We start from the raw sequence: 21698 nt of genomic DNA, 5'->3' as shown, positions 1-21698 counted from the left end.
TTTAGCAGCTGCTAGTTAGAATTAGTAGACCCCCTATATGCTATTTTGCACTATGAGCGAAGGTTTATGCGGTATATTAGACACTAATACCAAATAATGAACAGTATTATATTAGCCAATATGTCGGACAAGGAGGTCAACGTTAGAATGTATAAACAAGTAGAGTAGATCAGGTTAGGATAGTTTCTGGCACCTTTCTCTGGCACCATTCACATATTTCTAGTACCTTTCTCTGGCACTTAATTCATTATATTTGTTTCACGAAAATAGATTTGCGAGCCTATAACTTTTCTAACAATATTCACATGAGTGGCAGTGTTGCTATGTGGTGTTCTTATATGCACTAGGAATTTAAGTCATTTTGATTTGCTTTATCACCACCATTCTTAATGTGTAGGTATAGTAGGTATTCTCATACTACTACAAATAACAGAATGTGATGTACTAAAAGCAATATAAAAACTGAAACCACCTAATGCTATAGAATCTGATAATATTCCAAGTTACGTAATAAAATGATGTAAAGATAGTTTAGCACAAGGATTTGTCAAATTATACAATATTTCACTGCAATATGCAGTACTTCCATGTGATTGAAAAATCGCAAATTATTACTAGTTTATAAAACAAGTAATAAAATTTATTACTCTTTTTTATAAATTAGTATATGAAATTTGCCATTTTTCAATCATAAGGAAGTAATAGGATTGAAAAACTATAGACATATTACCTTAATCAAAGCATTCAGTATAATATTCGAATATATTATTCAAGAATGTATTTAATTCAACATAAGGTTTAGATTACATGAATTTCAACATGATTGCATGCAAAGAAATTTCCAAAACTACGTTAGTTAGTTGATCAGTCAGATGTTATATACAGTATAGATTTAGTAAAAGCTTTGGACTCTGTACCATATTGCATTTTACACGGTACGTTATTCATAATAACGTTCTTTCTGAAGTTACACTATATAAATAATTAGAAATTTTATTGATAGGAAGAGCATTTAGAGTGAAAACAGGTATGACATTTTCTAATGTTGAAATAAAGAAGAATAACTCAAGGATTTGCCTTGGTGACTCTATTATTCTCAATATGTACGAATGACTTGGCAGGATGGTGCAAATGGATTGTCGTTATGCTTGGTGGAAGCAACCCTTAAAAAACAGTAGTGTTTGGGGCACCGCAGATCTATGTTTATAAAGAAGGGGCTATAACGAAAACCGATAAATTATCAAATATAAATTGTATAAAATGATGTAATATTTTAAAATATTATTCGTTGCTTTATTTTGTGTGATTGAATTGAGATAAGAAGTGAAGTGTATATGATTAAGCCTTGCACTTAAATCTAATTAATAAATATGTTAACGTCTATTTGTTACGAAGTTTCTAATGAAATTTTATGAAAATTTCTAGACGTTGTCGTTCGTAATTATTACATGTTGCATAGATGATATATAATAAAAATAGTAAGAATGTAGGAAAAACAACAAATGAGCAACAAAAAACTGGTATGTGCACGTGTATTGTATTGTTTGTAAAACAGTAGTGGCGGATGGAGAGAGTAATTACCCTTTGATATGTGAAAAAGTATATGTAGCTCTTCTTTACTAGGATTTTTTGATGGTATACGATGACCATCAGGAACTGAACTCTGATTCCTCGTATACCAGTGTAAGAACTTGCTTTTCTGTGACGGAGGTGTGGGAGTAATTGTTATTGTGTAAGTAAGCTGATGTTCAGTGGAATGATCTTATGCTTAACGATTACTTACAGTTATTATTGACCATCAGCAGTAGTGGAAAAGAATCATCGGGACCAGTCTCGCTTACCTAAAAGTTATTCTACTGAGGAAATCGAACCCATACTATTATTAACAGGAACATAAAGAAATCGAATCCCGGAACACAGCTACATAAATGGCGCGTACCCATCGTTTGGGTAACAGGAAAAGAACCGAAGCCCGGATTGGATACTTTTACATAAATGGCGCTCACCCATCGTGGAGCCTGGTCCACAATTACGCCTGTACATAATTCTAAATGTTACGAACGTAGCTGGTCGCTGTTCCTAACGCTAAAAAGAAACTATTATTATTTTTACATAAAATCAATACGTAAATATAAAATAATCTAACCAATGTTCATACTTCAAATTTAGTTTCAAGCGTTATCAACAATAACGAAGCATCTAATGACAAGTACAGATCAAGTTCATAATTCAGTCGCAAGATGGCGCAAATGATCGTTATTAGTATCATTCTCTTACCGTAAAATCGTGAACTAATTGTAATGATACAATAGGTGTGACGAAAAAGACTCAATGTTGTGAATTACATTTAAATGTTATTGGATATTTGCTGTGCCATCATTTCAAAACGAAGTTATCGTTCCTTAAAAATCTTGATACGAGAATCTTATTCTCAGTTTTCAGTATTATTGTGCAAAATTTGATGAAAATTGATTCCGGAATATTGTAAGGGACGTTACGTGTCATAACTTTATTTAAATTAAAAAAAAGTAATTATGAATGGTATTAAAGTTGCGAATTCAAGTATTCTTTTGTTAATAGCTAATCAGCGCCGCCAAGCAGTGGCGAATCATAATCCCACAAGTAGGGTAGGCCCAACAAACTAATAACACAAATAGCATTTAAAGCATCATAAAATGTTTAAAATTACCCTCAGATTTCTATTTTCCTTTTTGAGTTAAAAAAAATACCAAATCTATTTATTTAAAAGAACTTTTTTACTTTTATTTCCAACACCGTTTAGAGTCGAATTTATGTCAGTGGCGTATTTAGGGGGAGGGCTTCCGGGCTTAATCCTTCCCCCCGCAATCTTACTATAGTAAAGTATATGAAATATCTTGCAGAATTTTTACATTTTCAGGCAAAGCCCCCCCGAAACAAAATCGTAAATACGTCACTGATTTATGTGCATGTGTATATATAGTAGTTTTGTTTATTATTATTATTATTATTATTATTATTATTATTATTATTATTATTATTATTATTATTATTATTATTATTATTATTATTATTCAACAAATATATACATGTATGCATGACGAAAACACGCAATATCTGTTAATGGAATATTCTCATTTAGCTTCACTACAAATATTTTGAAATGGACTTCATACTTTTTTCTGTCTGGGATTTGCAGCGGGATGAGGGAAATTTCCTCCTCATTTGCTGTTTTCATTTCCTGCATATTTGAAAATGGAGGGAGAGAAAAAAGTACATTCTTACAGTTAGCTGCCCAAGTTTCTGGATAAGCGTTTGTTACTTGCATCTCTTACTTTAAAGTAAATATAATGCTGCATTTAATTAATGCATCACGTGATAATGACTCATTAGAAATGTTAATGCTCAGAAAGAGCTTATTTGAATCAACACAAGATTCTATGGAGTGGCATATATTAAGGGGGTGGCTTCCGGGCTTAAGCACTCACCGAAGTTTTATCACAACTTTTTATGTTCACTAAACTCCCAGAGGCGAGCCTTCACACCTTCCCAACAATGCGTGCAATCCCCAGCGATAATAGCTTCGCTTCCTAAGCAGCATAGCCCGTAAACCTGTGTAGCGAGCTGCTGAGGCTCAGACGAAAGGGACTCCAAGTGTTTCCAACCTACTATTTTGTTACCGAAAAAAAAACGAAATGTTAAAGTATTGACTTTATTTTATAAGAAACGAAAGATAAAGAAAATATACGGTGAAAAACAGGGTAGGCCCGGCCTCAGAGCCTCATACTACGCTTCGCCACTGCCGCCAAGTGGTTGGTTGTCGAACTAAACCAACAGGTATTTGAAAAACGTAAGACACCGCTTCATATTGAAGTTGGTGATATCAAGGGTAGAACATGATATCAAGTGTAGAATAGGATAGTAAGAGTAACACCAAATTGTTACGACGAGCAGAGCAGATCTTGTAATGAAGTTGTGTTTTTTCACTCCGTTTGTTTAATACGAATTTGATTATTAAATATACGTAAGGTTGTGCTACGAATTATTAATGCTGAATAGGAGGACTATTGTGAAGTTTTGGAGCTTTTCTGTGATTCTTTGGACGGTTAAATGGAAGGCGGTAAGTCGAATTTGATACATATGTTTGTGGTGGATAAAAACTCAATTGTTCCAGTTTTGTCAAATTATTGTACATACGTTTGTTTGAATAATTCCTATAAAGACATATTTATTCATAAAAGCTTATCATTTAACCTGAATGGAGAACTTAGTGAAATACTTTATTTATTATACTTTGATATTTTTGTGGTAAGCAATTAATTTATCTGGTAAAAGTAAGTTTTTTGTTATATGGTTTCTGGAATATTCGGATGAGTTTAGTGAACTTTTATCTGTTTCTCTCTGCTTCGGCTACAAAATTTAATAAAACAGAACGTGGGTTGGCTTCCCGACTGGGATTACCTTACCCTATGCGACTGTCTATGCTTAATTCGGTAAGGTCACATGAGCACAGCGTAACAGAAAAAAATGGCAATTGAACCATATAGAGCTTCGCTAGATATTCTGCTCAGTTCTCTTTTCGAAATTAAAATTTAGTAGTAGTGTCAAATTATGGAGATGAATATTAACCTTCTTAATATTAAGGCATGAAAACTATGTATGTCCGTCGAACTTCTATAAAAATATTAATACTTCTGTGCGATTATCCAAAATTTCAATGTTAAAAAATGAATTTAAGAATTGAACAAAAGCGATTTTTTGTTTCCTGTATTCGAAGGTGGTCTAAAATGTCATTATGACAAATAACGAAATGCGTGAAATAAAAGAAACCAAATACGTATTAGGCTGTTTATTACTACTGGCAGCCGTGTGTATATGTCAGCGTCTAGATAAATCGTTGCCAAACTTATGAAGCTTTTGAGCTACCCGTGCCGTTTTTAAATCCTACTCTGAGCTACCAACAAAAGAAATGTCAACTTTTCTTTTTTTTTTAAAAAAAAAAAAAAAAAACTTACATTCGTTTATTGCCTTTAAACTTACGGTAGGAAAAATGCCAATCGGAGCGTTAAGAGTCTTCATCCCGGCGAAATTAAAATACAGCTAATTTTACAGTAATTATGTGATATCTTCAAATAGATAAAAGATAATTGAAATATGGAACAAGAGCGCCCTAGACAATACTATTTTGCGTGAGGTACCGTTATCACAAGTCACCTAGCGGCTTTCCGTTTTCAGCTGTTTAGAAACGCGAAAATAAATGCCGATTTTCAAAATGGCTCGAAATCGAAAGCAGATAAGTGAGTCGTGATAACGGTTTCTCATGTAAAATAATATTGTCTAGGGCGCTCTTGTTTCACATTTCGATTATCTTTTATCTATTTGAAAATATCACATAATTACTGTAAAATTAGCGGTATTTTAATTTCGCCGGGATGAAGACTCTTAACGCGATCTACCGAAAATGGCCCCGCGAGCTACTAGTAGCCCGCTATAGACGGTTTGGCAATCACTGGTATAGAGGGAGGCACACGGCTTGCAGCCGTGGGTAGCCTATGTTATTGGGTTAAGAAAGTACATTTTTAACTATGCATATCTTATACTCCTACTCATACAGTATATACTATAAGAAATAAAAATGTTACCTGCATTCTCTGGACTACTAGTTCAGCTATATGTCTCCTATCTTCTTCCTGCGTGTCGCCCATGAGCGTGAGAGCGCTATCGTTAACTTCTATTATGTATTCTCGGCCATCTTTCCCTACTATAATTTCCAGTGCACATATATCCAAACCTCCGAATAGCTCAGATACTTCATCCACCCATAGCTTATAACGGTCCGTCATTTGGATCTGTTCTAACATGGCTGACCCCGTATTTGTTTTCCAGTTACCAGAGATCGATTTTCTCCTGTAAATAAACGAAAAGTATTTTAAAAAACATTAGAATACAAATTTCATTTCGACACATTGCAATTTGTTTGTAATTTTACTTTTACTATCAGTTGATACTTATAATACAAAATTATTATATGTGTAATGAAAGAATGAATATAAATTGCATATGCTTATGTAAAATCAGCATAAAACTAAATTTATTTGCTCAACAAAAGGTGGGAAAACCTAATAGTTTAGAAGAATTAATAGAGACCAGAAGTGGATACAGGTGGGGTGAATTAGAAGCTTCAATTTAACATGATCCACAAATACTTTTCATTATATCATATATCTTTGGAAAAAAATGGTAAAAGCAGTTCAGTGTAAATAACAGATACAAGGATAAGTCAAACATTATCCACAAGTTTGATATATCTCTCACTGACCTCTGTCCTCCTTATTGTTATGCTATTGTGGTCATACTGTGGAAGTTTAATCTTAAGAGTCTTCATCCCGGCGAAATTAAAATATCGCTAAATTTACATTAATTATGTGATATCTTCAAATAGATAAAAGATAATCGAAATGTGGAACAAGAGCGCCCTAGACAATATCATTTTACATGAGAAGCCGTTATCACGACTCACTTATCTGCTTTCGATTTCGAGCCATTTTGAAAATCGGCATTTATTTTCGCGTTTCTAAACAGGTGAAAACATAAAGCCACTAGGTGACTTCTGATAACGGTACCTCACGCAAAATAATATTGTCTAGGGAGCTCTTGTTTAACATTTCAATTATCTTTTATCTATTTGAAGATATCACATAATTACTGTAAAATTAGCTGTATTTTAATTTCGCCGGGATGAAGACTCTTAATTTCTCGACTTCCTTTGTGCGGCCATGATCTATCTGCGATAAAAGGAAGACAAATGGATGACCACAACAGCATAACAATAAAATAAAGGAAGACAGAGGTCAATATGAACAATGTAAGAAGAGTTATGTCAAAATTGAGGATAATTTTTGACTCACCCTCGTACATTAGTGCAGCTGTGCCGATCGAAGTTTCATGGAGTAAATTAAAGTTGTAACTTAGTACATTAATAATCGAAAACTGGATACGGAAATCAATTTTAATCTAATCTATCTAATATAAATAAAATAAAGAGTTTGTTTATGTGTTTGTCTGTCTGTGTGAGGCCTGGGGACCCGACGAGTAGACCGAGAGTTACCAAGTTTTGGTCAGGCGTACCTTGGCTCAGGCCCCAGATCAAGGCGAAGCCCTTTTTTCAAATTTCGAACCAGGTGGGTCTCTGGGGGGGGGGGTCACCGGAACCGGCTTGGGAACCAAACAAATTGATCGAGAGTTACCAAATTTTACCCACGAATACCTTGGTCCAGGCTCCAGACCAGAGTTCAACGTTTTTGTCAAAATTCGAATCAGGGGGGTCTCAGGGGGGCGTTTATCGAGACATTCAAAAGTAATCCAAAATGACCGATATTAGTGTCAAATCCATAGTTTTCGCGGTCACTGAAATCAATGGTGACACTTCCATTAGCGATGACTTGCAAATTTAGTTACAATTGTATTTGGGCCGGGAGTCAGCGGGGGGAAGGGGTGTTATACCGAGACATATAAGAAATAGCCCAAAATGACCGATATTAGTATCAAATCCATAGTTTTTGCTGTCTCTGAGATCAATGGTGATACTTCCACAGGCGTTGACTTCTAAATACAACCCCTGTGGGAAGCATGGGTATATTTAACTAGTTATTAATAAATAAGGGGTTTAGTTTGCCAAAACTCCTTTGTATAATTACCCGCTCGTCCGTCCAGGAGACAAAAAAAATCTCAGCAACTACTAAATCAATTTTCACCAAATTTAGTGAGGATGAACAGGATCATAAGTTAGGAATCAAGTTTATTTTTGCTGGGATATTCAAACCAGAAGTGGTATAAATTAACCGCTTCCGGTTTCAACATTGATCGCTGAGTGCAAAATCGGCAACAGATACCGAGAAGTTGTTTTCTGCCTTCAATTAAGCGTGCTAACAGTATGTTCTATCTCCCTTTTAATCTATTGAAATCTGAAGTGGCAGAAATCAACCATCTCTTGTCTTAATGGTGAACACTGAAGGGTAAAAATGGTAAGAGGGAGAAGTGATTTTCTGTAATCAATTAAGCGTCCTAAGAATCTATTCTATTTCCACTCACATCCCTCTAAATAAAACCGGAAGTGGTAGAAATCTACTATCACTTCCGGTTTCAATATTAATTGAGAAAATATCACACATACAAACCAAACTCTTTCACATGATATACACGTGGCGCTGTTACTTGTTAGTTATACAATAAACTACAATATTAATATGCCCATGTAGCTTTCGTCGAAATAACTTCCTTAACTTATCTGTCTCTTACACAGAACTATTGTACTATTTTTAGGGCAAAGAAAAGAGAAATCTTCGTAGACCCGAGGTATACAGGGTGTATCAAAAGTCTGAGGCCATAAGTCAACTCCGTTATGAGTAAAGGGACGAAAAAATTGAAAGAAAGAAAAGTTGTTGGAAATGTGTAGTTTTCAATCTTAAAAGGGTGGCATGTTTCCAACTAAACCATCCGTTTGTGCTTTACACTGGTAAGTCATGCTATAATAAATGAAAAAGCATTGGTGTCAGTTTAGAGAAGGATCATTCACTTTTGCATCTTTGTCTCCGTCTTCGTAATTCACACACTGGAATTCACTAGTGCAGGCAGTCCAATTCATTTATGTATGCTAGGAAATTTGCATTCGGAGCTCCTCCGTGGCTAAGCGGTTAGCGTACGCGCCTTTTGCGCGGGAGACCCGGGTTCGAATTCCCGGTGGGAGCTCATGTGGTTCGGATTCCACGTTAATCAGTAGGTCCACGTTTCATATAGCCTCGCTGCTGAACGGGACGATAAACTCAAAATCAACTCAACTCAAATTTGCATTCGTATCTAGTAGAAGCGCCCCTAATTGCTCCGCTCACTGCGACTGCAAATCAAATGACAGTGACATTTAAGGAAATAAGATGGAACACTTGGTGTAATAAATATAACGTATTTATTGTTTCAACGCTAGATTGTAGTACAGTAGACCACCGCATACTCATAAGCATGCGTATACACAAGAATATCCAGTTTTATTGTGTTTGTTGAACTTAAGCGTCCCATTTCAGCACAGACATCATATGAGACGTTGATCTGCGGTTAGTGTAGGATCTCAACCATCGAAATACGTACAAACTTCAACTTACCCGGAATCGAACTTAGAATCACGTGTACCAAGGGCGCTAGCCTTTCTGTGGCCCAACTGGGGCACTTGTTTTCGTGGTCTTCTTATTCAATATTCTACAGGGTGAGCACAAAAACAGTTCCTGATTTGAAAAGGATATAACTAATATCAAAAATATTATTATTCTTAAATTTTCGCAGTAGTTACATAAACTCAAAAAGTTCCTGATAATCGGAATTACAAATAGGAACCAATTAGACGATAATCTAGTTCCAGCCAAATCTTGTGAAGCATAAGATTTAATTGAGTTTATATTTATAGTAATGCGTTCCTGAAGATCTGGTAGACCTAATCTATGCACTTTGAGAACCCTAGTGCCCTTCAAGAACGTATTTATGCAGGTAAAATATCCATTACATCCGTTACGCTTCACAAGATTTGACTAAAGATGGATTTTCGTCTCGATGGTACCTGCGTAACAGATGGTGCGCATGTCGCATGTTTGTAGCCTCACCAAAAACTTTTTGAGTTTCGTAACTATTGCGAAAGTTTGAGCAAAATAGTACTTTTGATATTAATGTTATGCCTTTTTCAAATCAGGGATTGTTTTTGTGCTTACCCTCTATTTAATCTAATATGACAGGAACACGGAGAGTTCAAGGACAGTCAAGAATGCCCATCCTCTGTAAAGGGAATGAAACCCCAAATGCCCACTACACCAGTACGAAGGGCTACGAATATCCAAAAAGCTGAAACAATGTATTTACGATCTATAAAGGAGTATCGATGATCCTTAGCACGTGATATTAGGAAATCATAATTTTCTATTGTACGCACCTTTTTGCATTTCTAATGTTAGCTATATAAATTTCATATACTATAGCTTTTAAAAGGAAAGTAGCTATTCGGATTTCTTTGAACAAGATTAGTAACCAGTTTATAGCGCTATAATTGACAACTAAACTTTATTTCTTGAGATAAGGTTAAAATTCGTCCTAAGATGCAGTTACTGTAGCACCATTGAACACTATTGTACTACACTAAAATACAAGAATTCAATCGGTCTTTGTTAGCAGAACTTTTTCAATCTTTACCTCCACTAGAATAAAAACTACGTATTCACTTGCGACAGAACCGAAGAAATTCAGAATTTAACCTATCCTTTTCTTCTTATCCATTCAGCTATTTCTGGACCATCAATCTAGGGCTGTAGCGAGACAAAGTTAACATCTCTAGAAACAATAATATCAGTACTCTTCCTTTTACTTGACATTAAAAAAAAAAGTTTCGCCCACGACAAAACAATCGCACTATTTCAGTTTTTGGTTTGGAAGGGAGAGGACTCCCCGATATAATATTTTCCATGTTCTTCATTAGTATATTGTTATACGTTATATTATATGTGAAGCATTGATTGAAAAGTACTTATCTCTAACCCTGGGGGCCGTCCCTTCTGAAGACCCAAATGACGCCACTGCCACAACTATCCTCTGTCTTCTGTGCTTATCATGATAGAGATAGCAGTAAGAAATAGGGTAAGGAAACTATACTAAATAAGGCGAAAAAATGGGCAGAAAAAGGTGACATTTCTTCCAACTATCTTTATAGCCTACGGAATCTATATTGCAATGTTCTGCTTGGTTGAGTCTTAAATAACAAATCCGGGATTAAAACCCATTACCTTTTATTATTAAAAAAATCAAGTGTTATAAAAGTTTTCACAAAATACTTGTAAGTCTCTAAATGTTTTCAAAGTTCAACAAGATCCTCGGCACACGAAAGTGACCTCAAAATAAAGGTTCAATTTTATTTAGCTCGTAATGGCCTTAGACAGGTAACGAGGATAACTCCTTCGCTCACAGCAGCATCAGAAATGGGTGGTTAAAGGATATCTTCTTCGCTCATAGCAACTCAGGAGATGGTTTTAAAGGAATTCTCCATAGCCGATGGCGGTCCCAGGAGATGGTATTAATGGGTGAATGATCAGCAATAAACTGATATTTTCCTCTTCTTGAGGTCTTTTAAAGGCATCTTCTTGAAGGGAGGGCCCATTAGGCGAAGTCGTCCTTCTTTGTAGTTTTTCTGAATCCTCTTTGTGTCTTCCTGGTGGTCTTCTTCCGTCGTCTTTTATTGTTTATGTATGAACGTAATAACACGTGTTCGTAGTAAAAACGTGGTTGTTTTGCGTGAGGGTATGGAACCTTATAATTAGGGCCCGGGAGTTGAGGAAAAATCCTCTTTTTTACAAGTGCCCGAAGATGAGTCTTAACGTAATATATGTTCATTTCGAGTCATTGTACGCTAGAAAATGGTGGGTTTTATTTGTTCTTTTTTGCCTTTTTCGGCGGTTTTTTTTTGTTTATTGCTTTTTTAAGGTTTTATAGGTCTTAACGTCTTTTCTTGCCCTTCATCCTTCATCCCTCCACAAAAATTTACAGGTCATTAACTCGAAAAAACACCTTAGACCTTATGCAGACTCGTTTGGACGCGTGATTACTGACATAAAGAGGTTGACTAACATATGTTTGCTGCAGTAGTCAAACCTTTAGTATGACGCTAATCATACGTCAAAACGACTCTGCGTAAGGCTCCTTCTCTTTAGTAAAGAAAATTCAAAAGATAAGACATTCTTAAACGACTGGACTGATAAGACCAGATCTGCAAGAATCATAAGTCAGATAAGGAGGCGTAACAATGTTCTCCAACAAGGGAGGTAAGGGTGGGGAAGTTTTCTTATTTTAGTTTTTGCTTCAGTTTGTGGAAGAAGGACAGGCCGTTAGCCACAATAAGCTTGTATTTCTTAAGCATTATATCCATTAAATACGTACAGTAATTCTAATTAAATTGGGTCTTATTTTTACGTCCCTTTCTCCAGTTTTTAGGTCCTTTTTCAGATATTTTAGGTCTTTTTATAGGTCCTTTTTAGGCAACTTTTAGGTCTTCAACTTTAGAACCCTACTTATAATATTAAGACGGAGAAACACGAATAGTAACTCTGTGCATATTGCAAATTCGACAATATTCGATTTCTTAATACTAATCTCAAGTTTTTCTTTGAAAAATAATTTAACTGTTGCCTCACGGAAGTAGATAGTTAACTCTTCCTCTCAAGAAATGTTGTTGCTCCAAGCTTCTAAAGACAGCTGTCACATATTGGCATACGTAAAGTCAAAGCAGCTCTGTCTGCAAATTATGAATCTTCTCTGGCTTAAGTTGGTGCGCTTTGGAAGTTGCATCTACTTTGTTTTCACCCACTTAAACACAAACTATATGTTCTTCCCCTAATTCCCACACTCTCAATCCACGATCATGCGCGCCGACTACGTGGGTGTTCCGGGGCTCCAGCACCCACAGAAATAATCCTGTGGGTGCGACGCAACCACAAGATTTTTAGTTGAATAGAAAAAAATATCTAACTTTTCATTATCAAAAAATAATAAGCAATTAAAACATTGAGATAGAAGTTAAAATTTCTAACCTCTAAAACATAATTGTTTGTTTCAAATGTGTTTGTGTAAAGGCAACCAAGCAACACACTTAAGTTAGTTGCTTTATAGTTTATGTTCATGACAAAATCCTTGCAAGTGCTTTCTGCAATACCATTAAAATTATTTGATTTTATTGCCTCATGCAATCATTATACATCATGTAAGTTGTTTAATGTATACACATAATGTTACGATTACATATGCTGAGAATATTCATTACAGTAACCTTTGACCCGGGTTTGAACCCGTTTCACTTGTGTGTAAGTCAGCCGTGTACTGACTAAGCTAGGGCAGCCCCAACTTATCCTTATAGTACAGATATATTTTACTTTATCACAGCACAACCCTTTATAACAGTCTTCATAAAAGATTTTAACTAAAAGGAAATCAATCAAAAAAATATCGAGACTCCCCTAAAAAGAAAATATAATACGCCCCGCCATTGATATGCACCCACATAAATTTTGGAAAGTCGGCGCCGTTGTCCACGGTGATCAGAAAATTTGGAATAAAATTTTGAAAAGTAACAGTAAATGACGGAGAAAAGGGATTAGGGACAGACTAAGGGAATAAAAGGACGAAAGGCAAATATTCTCTCTTTGTACAACTGGAGCAACATTTGAATCCTCGGGTACTTCCAGAGAGCTTACTTTTGTGCTCTAAAAGTAAATCTTTAACGTTCCACAATTTATGCGCTTTAGGCTATGTGAGACGGATGATTAAGGTAAGTGACTGATGATGGAAGAATTGGTCGCATAAGAATGTGGGAGGAAACGAGAGTACCCTGAGGAAACCCGCGGACATAATGTTGCCCACCACAAACTTATTTGATCAGGAATCGAACCAAGGATACCACGCACCGGAGATAATCACTCTACTACTGGGCCACCGTGTCCTCCTTTGCTCTAAAAGAAAAACATGCACACCTAAGAAGTTTAACCCTAGTGATCACGTATATACCGCCCTATACAAGTGTTCCATCTTTATGTCTGTGGTAGAGCTTGGTTTGTCGGATTTAAGTTTAGTGTGTTCTTGCAGCACCGAGGATATATGAGACGTGGACCTGTAACTTAACATGGACTGCAATCCACATGAGCTCCAGCCGTACTCGAACCCGGGTCTCCAGCGCCGAAGTTTGTATAGAATATTTAGTAGTGTAAATAGATCTAAAATAAAAGGGCGTCTCTTGTTTCGCAGATCAAAGTTTCAAATCTCGAATAGCCCACAAATACTTTAACCTTTATTGTTTATCGCTTGGACTGTATTGAAAACAATACATCCAGTTATGCAACACATATCTACATTTAGGTATATTACTGCAACGAGCACGTCAACATGATGACATATACCCAACTGAACGCTACATACAAGCGCTAGGGGAGATATATTACTTCCATCTACCGGAATAACTATGAAACAACTAACAATTTTAATTACGCAAATTTCGATAGATGGCATGAATCCAACGAAACCCATAGAAGAAGGGAACAATCTGTACTTCGTGCATCATTACCAAATGTACACAGTTCACAGCAATACGGAAAACAAAGAGTTTTTGGTATATTGTTTTCCTTTGATGAATAAGTTGATCAATGCATATGTCTAATCGAGCTCCTTCGTGGCTAAGCGGTTAGCGTACGCATCTGTGGCATGGGAGATCCGGGTTCGATTTCTGGCGGAAGTTCATGTGGTTTGGATTCGACGTTAATCAGTAGGTACAAGTCCCATATAGCCTCGCTGCTGAAAGGGATGTTAAATTCAAAATCAACTCAGCATACGTCCAATCGACTCTGTGCTTAAATAACAACAAACTGAAAAGAAACAATGACACATTTTTTTTTTTTTAATTTCAAAAGAGTTGTTTGTAGGGTCACTTGCTATAAGAAAAAATGCATGAACGTTGGACTATAGAACTCTTTTCCACTTTTCCATTCTTTCTCCCTCCTCTTTTACTTTGTCGCTAGGGTCATCTTAAAAATACCGTCTAAGGTTTCGAGTCACCCTACCCTTGTTCTCTAGAGATTAATAAAAACAAACGATTTTCTCACTTCTTGAAAGACACATAGATTTATGTGTGTGAAGATTCTGAAGGCTGTAAAAAATATTCTTTCACTTGCTCCGGTTGAACATTATCTATTGTGTTGAAAAACTAGCAGGCAGCTGTCGTAAGTACAGGTTATTGCAGTTATTCTCCAGATATTTTAAATAATAATTAGTTTATTTTTACGAATATTTTGGTTTTTCGGTCTGGTAACACTCACTTTGCGTTCCCTTAAATCTACTGCTCCACTTTTCAACTTAACGAACAGTATGTAATTGATACAGTTATAGGGAAAAACACATATTATTTGTATAGCACGAATTCTTAATTACTATTATTTAGCACATTGGTTCGTACCGATAAGTATTCTTCTGTTTCCTCTTAAATGAATAGGACTTTAAACAGTTTTGATTATAATGATTTCTTCTTTACGTCTATTTAAATGTTTTTTACTTGCTGAAAACTGACTTCTTTCTTATATATTATAATAGGGTTACCAGATTTCCTCTTTCATCCGAACATTTCCTCTTTTGGAGGCCCTAGTAGAGTTTTAGGAAAATGAGGAAATGTCCTCTTTGGAGGGCGGGTATTTTTTTTTCGAAATTTGTAATATAAATCAATAATTGAATACGAAGGGCACCCAGAAAGTAAGTTTCCCTACGGCGGTAAACACAGAGAAGACAAAATGACCTGAAATATTTACTGCCACAACAGCACAGGTGTCACTACCTGTTAACATATTCACCACCGGGATTCAGGCATTTGTCATACCATAAGGTCAACTTCCGTATGCCGATGTCGAAAAGTCAGCCGCCGCCTCAGAGTGCAACGAGAGTGTAATAACTATCTGCAATTATTCATAAATATCAAGATGTTTACCGGACAGGAATTTCCATTCATTGTATTACTAGCGCTTTTAACTTTCTCCAAATAATAAAGTATGATATCTGCCGAATTCAAAGTATACAGTATTTCAGAATGCCGAAATTGTTGTCACTATAGCCGCTTTAAACAAAATCGAAAGAATCTTCTGGCTAATCCAAATATATATGGTCCTAGTACTTATAATTGCATCATTCAAGAAGTAAAGGGCTTATTTTGACTCACTTCTGCACTCCTTTTCCATTCTATATCGATAAAGTTGGGAAAGTGATATTTCCAAAGGTTGATGTTAACGTCATCCTTTCTTAATAAACAAAACGCAAGGTTCACTGATTGATATTTATTATCTCTAATTGGTTTCGGAAAATATCCCCAAATTATGAATTTTTGTATAGTTTCTTGCAAATTGAAATTCATAATTGGTGACCAGAGTTAATAAATTTTAATGTTAAGAATGAGATATGTAAATGATATGTAAATCGTAAATGATATGCAAAGATATGTAAATTGGTGATAATTATATATGTGAGTTCATCGATGAAATTAGTTTTATGCAATGATTTTAATGTGGTTCCTCATTCAATATCTCGAAATTGTGATTCATAATTCTTTAATCTACCCTAAACCTAAAGGCTAGAGGATGCTATTATTATTATTAGCCAACTGCGAAGTAAAAAGGAAGGGTAATATTTCTCACATCCGTAACTTTATATAATACTCGTATCCATTTTTACTTCACTATAAAGTGACGTTGAATTAAAAAGGGATCACATTTCTCAAGCCCGCAACTTTGTGTATCTATCATTATTACACGACTGCGGCAAATCTAAGAAATGGATAACGTTTCTCACGTCCGTAATTTTAGACATTGATGATTATTAATCGACTATATCGAAGATAACAAAAGAGTAATGTTTTTCATGTTCACATATTTGTACGTGTATATTGGTTATTATTACTCGATTATGTCGAAAATAAACAGAAGAATGATGTTTTTCACGTTCACATAATTGTACGTTTATATTGGTTACTATTACTCGACTATGTCGAAGACAAACAGAAGGGTGACGTTTTTTATATTCGCATACTTGTACGTGTATATTGGTTATTATTACTCGACTATGTCGAAGATAAACAAAAGGGTGATGTTTTTCATCTTCACATATTTGTACGTGTATATTGGTTATTATTACTCGACTAAGTCGAAGACAAAGAGAAGGGTGCTGTTTTTCACCTTCACATAATTGTACGTATATATTGGTTACTATTACTCGACTAAGTCTAAGAGAAACAGAAGGGTGATGTTTTTCACCTTCACATAATTGTGCATATTTTTTGGTTATTATTACTGGACTATGTCGAAGACAACAGAAGGATGATGTATCACCTTTATATCTTTGTATATTGATCACTATTACGCGAATATGACGAAGACAACATAGATGTTTTCCATTTTTATATATCTTTGTATATTGATCACTATTAGTCGACTGTGGCGGATACAAAAGAAGGGTACCGGTATTGTCTCTTCTCATATGTAATTTTGTGTACTGACCATTATTACACGACTGCGACGAGACCACCAGAGAGGTGGTATTTCACCTCCGTAACTTTGGGCATTGATCACTATTACTCGACTATGTCGAATATGACAGAAGGGGTATTGTTTCTCTCGTCCTTATATTTGCATGTTGGCTATTATTACTCGATTGTGGAGAAGATAACAGAAATCTAATATTCTTCACGTTCGTATTTTATGCATTGAGCATTATTGCTCGACTGCGGAGAAGGTAAAATGAAGGTATTGTGTTGGTGTGGGGAATGTAAAATTAAGGTATATAGAATATATACACGTGGGCATGTTTGTAAATTTCTTTTGTTCTTACCAAGAACTTAAACAAATTGATTTTTGTTGAGAACAACGTGTTGCTACATTAGATATCATGTCAAGAGTAACATTAAATAGACTGTGTCATGTAAAATTCAATATTGCGTAAACTAAACTATTATTTATTAACATACTTGCATATACTTGTATATGTGTATGTAAGTCTTTAAAATTCAATATTTCCACGAAGTACCTAAGCGAATTGATATAATTGGACTTTTAAAATGTATAGTTTTTCTTTTTTAAATTAACAACCCATTATTATTGTTATTAAATATAACCTACTTAGTACCAACAACATATCTACTTACATAAATGCTTTGTAATTAGGTCCTATCTTTTGGACGTGGATGTCATATTTACTGTCTACATATGGCTCCGTGGTGCAGTATGTCCCAGCCACAGCTACCACCGAAGACATATCCTGAAAGTCGTTGTTTGTGTCTACTTTTACTTTACCCAACCCACCGTGTGCGTGGCCTATTTTGAAGACAACTGGAAATCGAGACGTGCTCAGCTGAAAAGATAAGAACAAATGACATGAAAATTTTACTTTTTATAGCAACACAAGGTGTTTGAATGTATAAATAATTTATGTCGAAAGCAATTTGTTTTCTCCAGTAAGAGATATAATTATCAATACCTTTAGCCTCTACCTGCTGCAATCCCTCTACTATATGGAAAGGCATTTCTTCAAACAAACTTTACCTGAGGGACAGCATGCCATCTTGTTTGTATGCGAGTCCACAAGAGATTAACACTTCCTAAAGGAGATCTAGTGAAAAGTATGGGACCGACCTACCATATGCTACACGTTCGATAGGCGACATGTCAGGGAAACATTGATCTATCATTCTACCATAGTAATTGACAGGGAAAGATCCCTACACATCACCCTTCAAGGAAAACTTGTACGTTCGAAGACAGATGTGGCCGGGATTGTTCTTACGCTATACGTCTCGGAAGTTGTCTGCAGGAAGAGGTATGACCTTAGCTTCTGGTGTTTCCCTGATGTAATGCCTACTGCTGAGATTGTCCTCAACATTTAACATCCGAAATCATACCCACTGGTACCCCACAGCACCACACCTGCCGTTCGGCAGCTATTTTCGCGTACAAATGCTTTGAATTTTGATGCATTTCCAATCATTAATTCTTGGTGTTGTAATTTTCACAAACATCAGTGTACTTTACATTCATCATTGTATATTGCATATTATTTTGTCCTCATTTTAGGTTTTTTATTTAAGATTCTTCAAAGCCAAATCTTACAACCGTAACATCATCACTTAATTCTTTCGCAGTTTCGTCCGTTCTTAAAAAGCGTTCTAAATCCATGTTTCAGCGCTTTATTTCTGATCTATCTTCCCAAGAGACACCACATTAATACTTGATTTTATTATTTATCTAAATTATGATTTTTTGTAATGTGTAATCACAACAATCTGAAGTATATTAAGGTTTCAAAACTTCTACAGTTAAACCCTGACTAAGATGGATTTTCTTGCTATTAATGACAGTGAATCCAAATTTTTAATAATGAATATTTGAAACCTATTGTTAAAACTATAGAAACAAGAGGTACACCAGTTTCATACCCCATTCCATAGGATAAGAAAAACATTAAAGATTAAAGTATATTTACTAAGCTTAAAGGTTAAACACTACATGCAGCGGTTCCCAATATTTTTCATTTTCTGTACTTGTTAAATCTTTGTCAAAGATTGTAGCTCTTATTTCGATTAAACACTTTTATTTAACAATTAGCCTTACGTGTATTACTCTTCCATAAGAAAAGAAAAGTATTGTGTATAAAGTTTTAAAAATGTTTCACGTATTGAACTGTATATGAAGCTTGATTGTTGGGATTCGCCTAATGCCATTTGAAGCCGTTTCGGTTCTAACTGTATCGAACTCCCACATTCGCCATTACAACTTCAAAAGTAATTATAATAACTGTCTGTATACTTGGAAATTCATCGAGATTACAATATGTAATTTGTGGACACGTCTAAATCTTTTTATAAATGGATATATGAATGTGTGTGTGTGCATGTTCTAGCATAACTCTGGAATACCTGGAGCAAATTTAACCAAACTTTATACACGTATTACTTACAGGCTGGAAAATAATACTGTGGAGTTGAGACCTCCTGTCACATCTAGGGATGAGTGGGGAGAGGTAACATAAAAATAATGTAGAATGACGGACATTAGTGTCGAATTAATAGATTTCGGGGTCGCTGAGATGACTCGTGAGATTTCCGATGCTTTCAAGTCCAAGTTCAGCCCGTATATAGCACCCAGGGAGGTGAAATGAAATGCATACGTGTAAAAATAAACGAAAACGACTGATATAAGTGTCGAATCAACAGTTTTCAGCGTCGCTTAAGTTAAACCCGATGGGTGGCAATCCCGATGGGGTTTAAGCCCAAGTTAAACCTCCAGTGGAGGTAGACTTTCTAGCATTCCTGGGAGGAGTGGGAGGGAATAACATAAAAATGAACGAGGACAGCCAACATTAGTGTCGAGTCCATAGTATTCGGGGTCGCTATGACGAATAGTGACATCTCAATGCAATTTACGTCCAAGTTCAGCCCCCATTATCATCCCTGGTGAGAAATGGTGACATGTCAAAATAATTGAAAACGACATATATATTAATGTCGAGACCATAGTTTTCGAGGTCCCTCAGTTAATTGGCGACATTTTTGATCCAACTTCAGTCTCCAGTAGGGGTAAGACTCCTAGCACTGTTAGAAGGGTGTGACAGATAGTGACAATTTCGATGCCATTTAAGTCCAAGTTAAGCGCCCAGTGACAAAAAAACTCCCCTTGCACTCCTAGGGGGGAGTAGGAGAGGGTAACTCGTAAAAATGATCGAGCATTACCGTTATTAATGTCGAATCTGTAATTTTCGGAGTCGCTAAGATAATAGTTATTCTCTCGATACAAGTTACATCCAAGTTTAGCCCGTATTATCATTCTGGACAGAAATTGTGACGTGTAAAAAATAATCGAAAACGATCAATATTACTGTTGAAACCACAATTTTCGGGGTCACTAAGTTGATTGGTGACCACTGTATGTGTCGAAGTCTAGTAAGTGTATTGGTCAAGTTTTACCTTTACCCAGCCCTGGGTGCTTTTCACCTTTACCTGTACGATATATATTAACAGAAACATATTAGAAATGTTTGTTGGCCTAAACTTCTCGACTACCCAACGGAAAACTTGTGAGGAGTCTGAGGGAAGAACAGCAGTGACTAATCCCACTAATTCATACATAATCATTCACCTTGAATAATCATCAGTCTCCATACCCCTGTAGTGTTAACCTTTTTCTTTTTAAAACATTCCTTCACTTTAATATGTTTAAAAGAGTCAGAAACGGAATAATTTTATTAGATATATCAAAATCCAATCTTTTTATTCCATCGATGTCTTGCTTTTAAGAGTTCTCTTCTTTTAAGGTTCTAGAGCAGTGGTTCCCAACTTGGGGTGCATGAAGAGCGAGTAATGGGGAGGGGGCGCAAGCTGCATAAAGAAATAAATATTACGAATATTAAGTAGTACAAATATTATGAATGTTGTAAGAAAAAGGCATTGAATTACATATCGTACAAACACCAAGTACCTATTGTTTAAGAATTACAGTTCCATTAAGAATAACTAAATAACTAACTAACTCTATGGCTTATGGAACCCGGAGGTTCAATGCCGCGTTCACAAAAGCTCTCCACTGACTTCTATCCTTAGCCAACTGGACCCAGTCTCTACATTGTATTCCTATTTCTGCGAGATCCATCCTAACATTGTCCTCCGATCTGCTTCTAGGTCTTCCTAATATTCGTTTTCCGATTGGATTTCTAGTTAAAACTTTGTAAGCGTTCCTACTTTCTTCCATTCTGGCTACATGACCTGTCCACCTGTGCCTCCTTGTCTTGATGATCCCAACAATGTTTGGCAAATGGTATAAATTGTGTAGTTTCTCGTTATGAAGTTTCCGCCATTCCCCATTCCCGTTCCTCTTGGGTCCGAATGTTCGTCTCAGGATCTTGTTCTCAAACACTTTAAGTCTCCGTTCTTCCCTAAAAGTAAGCGACCATGTTTCACAACCATACAGCACAACAGTCATGATTATTGTTTTATAAATTTTAAGCTTTAAATTCTTTAACAGAATTCACAACGACGCGGAGAAAGATTTTGAGCTTAATATTATGGGTTCCCTGCTTTTAGTCGACATTTTATTTCTTCGTGAATATAGCTTTTGTGTGTTAATATTGAT

At 35.7% G+C, this 21698-nt stretch overlaps 1 protein-coding gene across 1 annotated transcript in view; it reads right to left on the bottom strand.

The window, feature by feature from the left end:
• Syn (synapsin) overlaps nt 1-21698 on the bottom strand; it is a gene marked incomplete in the record, with an annotated part of 97556 nt that overhangs the window by 15782 nt on the left and 60076 nt on the right. The window contains 2 exon segments of the mRNA XM_081742658.1: nt 5622-5886; nt 17723-17928. Coding sequence (XP_081598784.1) covers nt 5622-5886; nt 17723-17928 — 471 coding nt within the window.

The sequence above is a fragment of the Thermobia domestica genome, chromosome 16 (assembly GCF_964235325.1).
Source record: "Thermobia domestica chromosome 16, izTheDome1.hap1.1, whole genome shotgun sequence".
NCBI classification, from domain to species: Eukaryota; Metazoa; Arthropoda; class Insecta; order Zygentoma; family Lepismatidae; genus Thermobia; species Thermobia domestica.
Note: the sequence above shows the minus strand (reverse complement) of the source record. Positions and strands in the feature narration are given on the sequence as shown.